Source organism: Lissotriton vulgaris, chromosome 3_2, assembly GCF_964263255.1.
Source record: "Lissotriton vulgaris chromosome 3_2, aLisVul1.2, whole genome shotgun sequence".
Classification (NCBI taxonomy): Eukaryota; Metazoa; Chordata; class Amphibia; order Caudata; family Salamandridae; genus Lissotriton; species Lissotriton vulgaris.
In genome coordinates this window covers 159,313,545-159,325,956 of record NC_141690.1, presented here as the reverse complement: position 1 = coordinate 159,325,956, position 12,412 = coordinate 159,313,545, and the positions used below count along the sequence as shown (strand labels likewise).

The following is a 12,412-nucleotide window of genomic DNA, read 5'->3' as shown; positions in this document are numbered from 1 at the left end:
CACCAGCCAAGCACCACTCCACACACACCGCCAGCCAAGCACCAATCCATGCACAGACAGCCAAGCGCCACTCCACGCACACCACCAGCCAAGCACCACTCCACACACACCTCCAGCCAAACACCACTCCATGCACAGACAGCCAAGTACCACTCCACGCACACCGCAAGCCAAACGCCACTCCACACACACTGCCAGCCAAGCACCACTCCACACACACCGCCAGCCAAGCACCAGTCCACGCACACCGCCTGCCAAGCACCAGCCCACGCACACCGCCTGCCAAGCACCAGCCCACACACACCGCCTGCCAAGCACCAGCCCACGCACATCGCCAGCCAAGCGCCCATCCACACACACTGCCAGCCAAGCACCAGTCCAGACACACCACCAGTCAAGTGCCAGTCCATGCAGGCCTGCCAGCCAAACACCAGTCCATGCACGCCGCCAACCAAACACCAATCCATGCACACCGCCAAATAATTTTTTTTTAAAAACAAAGAAAGAAATTACAAACCATTTGGAACTAGATATAAAACTACAACTACAAACAGCGTTAACTAAAAAACAAAATACTAATGCCACAGATGCAACTGAATAACCAATAAAAAACATTACAGACCAGGCAGTACACCATTAGACTCACGGTAGCTCCCAAAATTTCTTTTGAGTGTGATACATTTTGAAACATCTGGGCACACAAAGCCCAGGATTAGAAGGACAATCAGCACAGTGCATACGAGTATCCTTCCGCACATCTCTTCGATAGCAGACTTTACATCTCTTACAGGGATTGTTTTTTCTGGGCGTGGCAGGAATGTAATCAGCAAAGTGGCGATCTCGCAATCTAGCCACTTCCTCCACCACTCCGACTCTAGGAATATGTGCCTGTTCCACAACAACAAGGCTGCCTATCACAGACTCCTGAAACTGAACAAAAGTCGACTTTGACGCAGGAGAACACTCCTTGAACACAACAAAAGCATTAAAAGTTGCTAAATTGAACAGATGGATGGCCAACTTCTTATACCAAATATAAGACTTACGAATAGCAGTGTAAGGTTCCAACCTCTGATCAACTCTGTCAACACCACCCATGTGCTTATTGTAGTCTACAATGCACACAGGTTTACGCACTTCAGCAACAGCACCCCAAACAGGCATAGATGTAGTACTTTCATCATGGATGGTACTCAGCATGTACACATCCCTCCTGTCGACAAATTTTACAGCTAGCAGTTCATCACTACGCAAGGCACTGCACTGTCCCCTCTGAAGCTTTTTGCAAACAAGCTCTTTCGGATAACCTTTACGGTTAGAGCGGATTGTGCCACAGGCAAAAGTGTCTACTTTCAACAACTCCTTAAACAATGGCAAAGCAGTGTAGAAGTTATCAAGGTACAAATGGTGGCCTCTGTTAAACAGTCCTCTAGCAAGATCCCAGACAATTTTCTCTGCCACTCCAAAAGTGGACGGACAACCAGGGGGGTCAATAGTGGAATCCTTACCAGTGTACACACGTAAATTGGAGACATATCCTGTCCTACTCTCAGACAACATATACAGCTTAATTCCATAACGTGCCCTCTTGCTAGGAATGTACTGCTTAAAAAGTAAACGACCCTTGAACAAGACCAAAGACTCATCAATAGAAATTTCTTTGCCAGGAGAATAGATCTCTGAAAATCGATCTACAAAATGATCAATAACAGGCCTAATCTTAAAAAGGCGGTCATAGTCAGGGTGATCTCTTGGCAACGCCAAATCATTGTCAACGAAATGCAGCATCCGAAGCAAAAGTAAATACCTATCACGAGACATAACTGCAGGAAATATAGACGTTGCCATCAAGGGACTGGAAGACCAATATGAAGCCAGGGAAGGCTTCCTTATCAAGCCCATCAAAAAAGTCAAACCGAAAAACCTATTCATCTCATCCAGATTTGTGGGAGTCCAACGGGTAGCTCTAGAGTGAAGCCTAAGTTTGGCACTGTTCTTCCTCAAAAACTGTTCCGCATACAAATTAGTATGCTCAACAATCTCAGCCAAAAAGACATCATCCATGAACAACTTAAAAAACTGTATAGGCAAGAAATTTTCACAATCCACTTTACACCCTGCATAACCAGTAAAGTCAGACAACACCGGCTGCACCATTTTTGGATCAACCCAGAGTCCAGCACTTCCAATGGGAATGCTTGCAGCACCAGGCTGCAAGCCAGATGTCTCTTGCTGCATCGGCACATCATTCTCCTCCTCTACAACAGGCACTTCGTCCGCACTGAGAGTGGATTCATCATCCGATGATTCCATGTGGAGAGAAAACTCACTGCCTGAATCATCCTCTCCCTCAGACGCACTGTCAGTCTCATAATCCAGCTCAGAGGAAGATTCAAGAAGCAAACTAATCACCTGCTGAGCAGTCATTCTACGGCTAGCCATAATGCTAACTAAAAAAGATTATTTGTCAAACACGTGAACAACAAATCCTTTGAAAAAAAAGAAATAAACACAATGTTGCTTTATCTCACAGACCTATATACTCCAACACTATACCACTCACTTGACAGAAGCAGCTAGACTCAGCACCACCTACTCTGCACAGACACGGAAAGGATCAACAATATCCCACTGAAAAAGAAAAAGGTAAAAAAACAAATTACACATAAAACAACGCAAAAAACATCGCAATTAATTTCATGCTCAGAACACAAACAGAAATACAGCCATTATGACAGCACTTACAAAAAAGACATTTATGCATAACAATAATACTCATTTGAAGTAAACCCTACAAAAATGTTTTTCTTACCAAATAAATGCAAATACGCAAAACTGCAGAACAACCACTGCCAAAACCACAAACAGGAATCACAAGCTTTACACTACAATAAAAAGGAGAAGAAAAAACATTACAATCACATATTCAAATAATGCACCAGTCAACACACAATACACCAAAAAAGCTAAGGGGTAAGTGGGCCTAAGAGTATAAATAAAATATTCACCCCTTGCCCTTGAGGCCACCCCCCACACATGGCTTCATTGGTGCTCCAGTGGGCCAATACATTATCAAACATTCAATGTACCAAAATAAATTGCACCCTTTGGGGAGCAACCCTTGCCCAAGGGGCCTCTCCCCATACACATCCCTGGTGGTCTAGTGGCCAAATGGATACTGACCCTTGCCCTAGGGGTCACTTTCCTTCTAACATCCCTGGTGGCCTAGTGGGCCCTACAAAAAACAAAAATACCGACGTGATCTGCCTACCCCAAGGGGGTAGACTGCCAGAAACATGCCCCCAAGGAGAGTGACCCTTGCACAAGGGGCCACTCCCTATAGAACGCAAAATCTGTGGTTCAGGCAGGCAGGAAAATACAAAATATAAGGGGGGCAGACACCATAGACATATTTGCACCCCTTGGGGAGTGAGCCTTGCCCAAAGGGGCCACTCCCCACACACATCCCTGGTGGTCTAGTGGGCCAAAATGGAAAGTGACCCTTGCCCAAGGGGACACTCTCCTTATAACCATCCCTGGTGGCCTAGTGGGCTACAAAAAACATAAAGCATGGCTTGATCTGCCCCCCCACGGGGGCAGACAGCCAAAAGCATGCCCCCAGGGGGAGTGATCCTTGCCCAAGGGGCCACTCCCCATACAGAGTAAAATTGGTGGTCCAGGGGGCTCAAAAATACATAAATATATGTCCTGCCCCTCCCCCCCCCAGGGGGCAGACACTGTAAAATTATATGCCCCCTTGGGGAGCGACCCTTGCCCAAGGGGCAACTCCCCACACACATCCCTGGTGGTCTAGTGGGCCAAAATGGAAAGTGACCCTTGCCCAAGGGGACACTCTCTTTATAACCATCCCTGGTGGCCTAGTGGGCTACAAAAAACAAAAAGCATGGCTTCATCAGCCCCCCCACGGGGGCAGACAGCCAAAAACATGCCCCCAAGGGGAGTGACCCTTGCCCAAGGGGCCACTCCCCGAACAATGTTGCATTGGTGGTCCAGTGGGCTATAAAAATCTAAAATATATCTCCTGCCCCCCCCCCCCCGGGGGGGGCAAGCACAGTAAAATATTATGCACCCCCTGGGGGAGCGACCCTTGCTCAAGGGGCCGCTCCCCGAAACAGAAACCAATGAAGATACACAAAAATCGGAATATTCTGCATTCCTGCTGCACGACCGTGCAGCAGGAATGCAGAAAAGAGGCACCGGGGGGAAAGGCAAACCCTTTTCTGTCCCCCGGTGCCTCGCAAAGAAAGTTCGATGCAGCGAGATCGCTGTACGTACCTGTTTCCCCACCGAGGCGCAGCTTGGAAATGGCGGCCACCGGTGGGGAAACAGAAAGTAAACAAGTGCCGACGTCAGCGCGGCTCGCGCGCTGACGTCATCGGTGACGTAGGAGGGGGCGGGTGGGGGAGGCACGGGAAGGTCTTCCCCTGCCTCCCGCGGTAAAAAAAAAAAGATCGCGGACACACGGGTGGAGCTGCAGCCCTCCTCCCGCAGGTAGGCGCCATGACGGCCGGGAGCCGTCATCAGCACACGAGCGCCGTGTGCCATGACGGCTCCCGGCCGTCATCAGCATCGAAGGGGTTAATTCAAACCATTTTGCGAATAATAATAATAATAATAATAATAATAATAATAAAAACATAGGTTACTTTCTTAATTTGATGTTTGATTCTAATATATTAAAATCAGTCTTATTTTCTTTGTATGTTTTGAGCATTTATAATTCTTTGCTGCCTTTGTTTGAGTGTTTTGATTACAATTTGATCATAAATCTGCCTATGGAACATTCTGTAGCGCTCTGGGACCATTCTGTAGAGCATTCTCAGGTTCGGACTCGCAAACACGAGCACTATATAAATCCAAAACCTCCTGGGGTTCTTCCAACACCAATTTAGTGTTGTCGTGTTGTGGCGTCCCACCACTTATTGAGTTCTGTTTTTGGGAGATATTCTAGTTGATTACATTTTTGATTTAAGGTAATCACTATCATAGAGTTTGCCCTCCACCTTCAATCAGTGTCTTGTGTTTCCCACACTTGAAATAATTCAGTACCTTCTGCCATTCTCTTACTGTGCTTTTCAATGCCTTGCAATTATCATGCTGTCAATTACTTATATTGCTCTTATTTATTTATTTATTTATTTATTGATTTATTTGAAAAGTTTTATATAGCGCTGGCTAGACCCGGAGGCATCAGAGCGCTTTACATGAGGACAAGCATTGTTTCATAGCATAGTTACAAGTTACATTGCTACAAGAAAACACAATTTCAGAGCATAGTTACCAGTTGCTGGAGCGCAGTTGCATGCCTTAAAAACAAATACTTAAGGGAAAAAGCAGGCAAGGGGAGAGATTGAGGGGAGAGAGGATAGGAGGGGGAGAGGCAGACCAAGAATGAAAGGGAGAAAGGGGTGGAGGAGGAAGAAGGAAACCTAACCGGGAGACATGGAAAAACAGTGTCCAATATCCGGTGTGTTGTGATCCCAGTGGGAAAGGTGTTGTTCCACACCTCCGATGTGTATGGCTCCCTATACGCTATGGACTCTCAGAGGGGACACTGAGACTCCAGGGAATAAATGCTGGATCCCTCCCCAACAAGGGGAGAAGGAGTGCTTTGGTAAAGGGCACATGGATAACAATAGGTACAAGATACACAGTTTCAGAGCATAGTTACCAGTTGCTAGGGCACAGTTGCATACGTTAAAAATGAGGCGAAGACAAGGAATGAAAGAGGGAGAGAGGTGGTGCAGGGAGAGGGAAGCATTAACCGGAAGACACTGAAAAACAGTGTCCAACGTCCGGAGTGCAGTGATCCAGTGGAATTGGTGTTGTTCCCACACCTCCGCAGTGTAGGTCTCCCTTTCCACTGTGTATTCTCTCAGAGGGGTCTCTGAGACTCCAGGGCATAGATACTGGATCCCTCCCCAGTGCTATGGCAAGGGGCGCCATTCCCACACCTCTGTTGTGTGAGACTCCCTTGACGCTGTCTCTGAGACTCCAGGGAATAAATGCAGGAACCCTCCTCAACATAGGGAGAAGGAGTGCTTTGGTAAAGTGCTTCATCATCACATGTTTCAGCCGACAAGGAACTACGTAGAGTTTACATGTGGTTGGTCCCCTGACCCCACTGCATCAAATGTTTGTCCCAGGAAAGCGGTCTTCAAAAGTAGCTGTATATATCATCATTGCTTATTATGCAGTCATTCTTTCTTTATCAAACAACTATATTCTAGGTGTCGTCATTTGAGCAATTTTCTGTTTTCAGGCATTTTTCCTTTGTATACTACCACAAAACTCATTGGTGAAAACAGTACATTGACACGTATATTGCTATTAATTCTGCCCTATTTCGTACATTAATTTTGCAGAGTACGTCAATGCTAAGGATGCCTCAGTTGTATAAGGTATTGTAGCAGGGTAGTTGCAAGCCCAGTGATGACCCATACAGAAATGGTCAAGAAGAAACATTTCAGCTGTAATCACTGAAAGGAAAACAACTTTCTTCATTAGCTCTTAGATAGCAATGTAATTCTCTGTAAGGTGTTACTTTATGTATTTGAAGATCACCCAATCATTTGGTCTCAAGTAATATTTCTTGTTGAGTGAACTACTCTTCGTAAACATAATTTAAAAATACATGTTTTATTCTGGTTTTCTTTTCCCAGTCCCCTGTATTTAAGCACCGGACGTTTGAAAACTCCCCAGTGTCTAGTTGTGACACGAGCGACACCGACTGCTCGATACCTGTGAATAGTGCTGCTATTCTGAAGAGGCAGACATCCGCCAAAACATCTCCGGTCCGAGGCCATGTACTTCGAAAAGCAAAGGTGAGATCCAGCGCTTCATTTAATATGTTGTTCACTTGCACCTCTCTATTTATTTTTTAATCACAGATTATGCCTCCTTATGGGAACTGATATCCATATGAGAGTAAATCTTAAAAATATTGGGAATTAAATGCTGGGGGTAAAGATTGGATTGTAGTAGAACAGTGGTTTTCCAAATTCAATGAAACCACCTGCAACTTGGAGCAATTACTACATGAAGAAGAGCGTTTCTATGTGGAAAAACTAAATTATTATAAAGACGATACATGTGAGTGTCCAATTAATGAAAGAGGCTCACGTTTTGCGGATATTACACATTTCCTGCAACAATGATGTGCTCAGTGCTCATAATGTTTACTCACTTATCAATAATAAAATACAGTGTGCTAAAACAGTGCAGCAGCAGTACCAGATACACAATCAATGACACTGTGCATACAAGAGGTTATAGGTCAGTGAGTGACTAAATCCAGATGGGTTCCAGTTGCCGTGTCCTTAAACAGAGTTTCAACCCTAACTGAGTAATGGGTCATCAGTAGAATACATGCGTGTTAGAATTGTAAGTGAAGTGTGTGACAATTATGTTTGTAAAGGTAAGTATACCAATGGGCTATTCGCTGAATACAGTCAGTCGGCAAAAATCTGAAAAGAACCTGAATTTAGAAATTAATAAAACTTACTGCGAAAAGTGATGGGAAACCACAAGGGAATCAGTCACCAAACGCGGGAACGCACTTGTAGTAAGGGGAAAGCGTGTTCATAATGAATCACATATATGGAGGAGAATTCATGTAGAAAATGAAGTAGTCATTACTGAATAAATCAATCATAAACATTAGAGCTTAGAAAAACCTTCAAATTGGCAAAAGCCTATGACCGTCACCTGAGAAAGTGCAATATGGGTGACTGTCATAAAGACCCAAAACAAAAACTGTTAATGAAGTTGCAAGTAGGCCATGACTAAAACACCAGAACGTCGATCAAGAGAACCACATGAGTCTTCTGTGTGCATAGGGAAATTGATAGGATCAGCATGCAATTGGCCCATCGCATATATCAAAGATGACCGAGCCGCGCACCCACAGAGATGGAGAATGACTGTGAGGTTGGTCAACATTGCATGAAAAGGGCGGGGGGGGGGGGTGTTTACCAGTGTTAAAACTTGTCTGGTTATCAATAATGGTCCGACTCACCAAGACAAGTATAGATTAACACTATAGAAAACACTACTACTGTATTGCCAATAAAAGTCCCTTTTCATGGGAATTGTACATGTGGAAGCTGTCTGTGGCAAGGCACAGATGGGACCACCATCTTGTACAGCACATTCATGGAGCCTAGTGGATTTCAGAAATCACCTACCCAGATAAACTTATGTTAAAAAACACTGACACCTGCCCTCAAACCCACTCCCTCAACTCCCCCTAGCCCATAAGTTGTGGGAGGCAGAGCTTTAACAGGGGGATTCGGTAGGTAGGCTCATGCGCCCACAGTGGTATAGCTAAAATAAAAAAAGCTTGTCCCTCAGAGAGGGACTCATTGCTACCGTCACTAGTTTCATAGCCTGGACACAGAGAGCAGTTGCCACTCCCCCAAAAGCCTTTCGCTTTTGGTGACTCCTGACAACACAACCAAGCTCTGATGTTGGCAAGAAAGCAGTTACAAGGTAGACACTCTTATGCCTAAGTTGTCAAACTTGCTAGGGGAAACAAAGCACACGATTACCAAAAATTTTAGAAGGGCAGGGTGATGGGGCTTCCCAAGTCCATGCAGAAGACTTTTATCCTAACATCTGGTCTGTGGTGTCAGCGGGTGATTGGTAATTGATGTAATTACACTGTCCAGCCCCATACAATGCTGGTTCACATATGTCCTCAGTTCTCGCAATAAGAAATACAAATATGTGTCAGTTGTCACAGCTAGAACAATTTCGTCATTGCAAGGCATGATTACCCCTGTATTCCGCTTTTTATTTGTAATATGTGGCAGGCAAACCAAAAACAGGCAACATTGTCTTATTATTCACATATGCTTAGCGCAGATTAACAAAAATGCCTACTCTAAATTGCAGTTCCTTTTAATTTTTTTAATTAAATTGATATCACAAAACTGATAATTGCGCAAAGTTGGGGAATAAAAATGGACTTATCGAAATTATAGTACTAGACAAAATGACCTACCCTATAGTTCACATGTAGATTTCCATTCTCATCTGTGGAATGACGAAGAAGTTTAAGAAACTCAAAAGACTGTAGAGGTCTCTCAGTAGGTCAAGTATTAATAAGCTGTCCGGTCAGTTAATGGAATAAGTTGCCTGGTAGGTGCACCTTTTATAGGAAGCCACACATTTAACAATTGATGACTCCTGATGTGAAATTCTATTAAACAATTTTTGCCATGAAAGACACATTTAATAATGGTTGAAAGCTCATACAATCTTTGGGAGCCCGCCAATCATCTGTGGTCAGAAATGCATTTATTTATTTAAAAAAAATTCTGATTTATATTTTGCAAACAAAAGTAAATACGCCAAAGGTGATTTAAACCCAGGAGCAGGACCTAAGTGCCCTGAAATCTAATTTGCCCCTGGTGTGTATTGAATGCTTGTGTAGGTGACCAGGATACACGGCATTTTGTTCCAATCTGTCACTTTTTTCAAACCTGTGCAGGAGTACAACACAAAACTCAAACCATTTGTTTGTCTTCTGGCCCAACACATTATTCAGCTACTTTATGGCGCGCCTGATGCGATCAATGCTCTTAAGATGATAGGACGGTTGTCTTTTCTTTGCATGTAAACCCAGACAATTGTGGGATCGGTTCACAAAGGGAGGTGATTTTTGACACCTGCAATGGTTGTCTCTCACTAGAATGTGTACTACTTTCTTTCGTACTGAACAGTGTGTCTTCTGCTCAACATTATCTTCAGTACTTTTTATGGATACTTGGTGTGTGGCCCAGAATAACACTTAATGGAGAAGATCTGGCCTGCATGTCGAAGGGTTTTTGGCATGGTTGGTTAGAACAAAGTCAGGAGCTCGAACAATACATTAAATCATGTTTAGGGCTTATTTTCAATCACTTGTCCTGTCACATTCTTTACACAAGCCCAAATACCCAGCGACCTCTAATTATAAGGGCTCACATGATTGCCTTTGGCTTTTGGTTTTGAAGCAACAAAAGCCTTTTTACTTTTTTGTTTGTCTATGCTTTGCTTACAGGCCAGCCCAACAGATAATCAACCAAGTTGTTTCATTAAAAAATAGGCTGAGTAGGCACATATTTGATGTAGCGCTCACTGTAGTCACTTTTGGGGGTCTGTCAATTAGACCACTTTTGAATTGAAAACAGATGAGAGATTCTCGGATCCACGAGGCCACTGTGAACCCCCAGAACAAAGGCCAGAAGCATGACTCGTGTGTTTTTCTTGTTTGTTAAAGCTTTTATTACCGATTAAATGTGCCCGACCAGGCATACAGTAAAAAGGCGCTACGTTTGGCGCTCAAGGCCTTTCTCCCTTCTCTTCGGGCTGGACTGTTCCCATGAGGCACATGATTTTCATTAGGCCAGGTCTAAACTGGAGTGGCATAGTGAGCAAAAGAATGACTGATTTACCCACCCAGATCTCTTAACTCGGGGCAAATGTTTTGATTTGTTCTGCATTCCCTCCCTCATTTGTGTGTCTTTTGGACTCCCGTCCCAGGTACTTGGTGATGCAGCAGACCAAAGGATGGAGCCTGGGGCAGGAGGGCACACCTCGGGGTCTGCCAGGCCCCTTGTGCCCGGTCGTACCTCCTGGACATTGCCACGCAGGTGAAGGCTCCTCGGGCCTGGAAAAATGATAACACTTGCTGTACCATTTTTGTTCCCCCTTCGATTTTTGACCCTAGCTCAGCCAACACCCAGGGAGACCTAGCCAACCAGGGTGGGCTGACTTAAGTGACTCTCACCGTTTTATTACCCAGAATCCCTTGCAAACCTTAAACGTTGACTATAAAAAACACATTTTCCTCACATTTCTGTGATGGAAAGTTCTGGAATCTGTAGGGAGCCACAAACTTACTTCCACTCTGCCTTCCCCCAGGTCTCCCAATACAAATGGCACGGGAAGCTCTTCCCCTTTTCCAGAGGCTGACAAAAAAAAAATTCTTCCCACATCTGTAAACAGGAGAAGGATTTCTTAGACTTGTACAAAGGACGTAACGGTTACGTCCTCCGCACATGGTCACCGTGGTGGAGGATATAACCATTACGTCCTTTCCACAAAAAGGGTTAAAACGTAATTATGTTAAGCATATATAAACAATGATTAGGGTGTTATTGGTTGGATGACTACCTCCTCTTATACATCAGAATGCGCTACCAGTTCTACATGCAGATCTCTTTCATAAGTGATGACCATGCTAAATATGCATCACAGGTCTTGATGCATGTTCATACAGTCTATGCGAGTACACAATGAATGTTTGTTGTGTGTTCACTTAGCATACGTGGATTAAGCATTAAACTCGGGCTTCAAAATAAGTCTGTTATTTTGTGTGAACTGCTAGAATGTTTAATGTGTGCAAAATTGCCACATCTTCTGTTGCTTTAGCTGGAGGTAAAAGTTCAGTTCGCTTACAGAGGCTGCAGCTGCACTCTGCGGGATAGCCTTGTAACAATCTTTGGCTTCAGCTGCTAATGGAGCATAAATTAACAAACAAATATTTCTGAATTGCTTCCAGTGAAAGCATTGTGGTAAGCTTAATGCTTCAAACACAGGGATCTGAGCACGTATGCTCCACCTGCTCCATAGGAATACTTGGGTGTAAATATCTTACCCTATTTTGGGAGGGGCGAGAGAGAGACTGGTTACTGGGCGTCGTACTGTGTTTGGGACACCAAATTGACTCTCTTCTGGTATACAAGTAGGCAGGGGGGGATATTTTAGTTCCACAATATTTATTCTTTTTTTATTTATGCCAAAATTATTTGCATTAAAGGGTCCATGTAAATATGGATTCAACTATAAGGTAGCGTCCACCCCGGTAGTGTTTTTTCATACTTGGGGGTTCTGTTGCATGCCAAAGTACATGGCACCCCAAAAAACTTAAAAGAAAAATGACCTTACTCAGGAGACTGCAGCTATTTTCAATAATCGCCCCTAGATTGGGGAAAAAGACTGGTGGGGTCCTTATTACAGCTTTATAGGGCCAAGAGTATCGCAAAAGCTTTATATGGCAGTGAAATCTGGGGGTACACCATCCCTGACGATATTCAAATTGCAGAATATAAGTTCTTGAGGGGGATCTGATCTATTCCTCAGGGTACCCTCTCTTTCACTGTACATGAAGAGCTCAGTTTGACTCGCATAACTTATCTGATAGCCTACCGCCCTGTGTTTCTTTGGTTAAAAATCTGGTCTTTAAGGATTGTCAGGCTCTCAATCAGGTCTCCCGAGTACCGTGGCTCAAATATATTAAGGAGATTCTTACGAGCTTGGGAAGAGAAGACCTTTTTACTAACCCTGAGCTGACCCACAAGAAGGACTTGAATTTTATTTAGGTGACTTTTTTCAAGTAGTAGTC

The 12,412-nt window shown here is 44.1% G+C and overlaps 1 protein-coding gene across 2 annotated transcripts in view; it reads left to right on the top strand.

The window, feature by feature from the left end:
* Positions 1-12,412, top strand: part of AFAP1 (actin filament associated protein 1) — a 423,233-nt gene that overhangs the window by 397,188 nt on the left and 13,633 nt on the right. For both annotated transcript variants that reach the window (XM_086964131.1, XM_086964132.1), the window contains one exon: positions 6,684-6,845. In XM_086964131.1, coding sequence (XP_086820257.1) covers positions 6,684-6,845 — 162 coding nt within the window. The remainder of the gene's footprint in view (positions 1-6,683; positions 6,846-12,412) is intronic.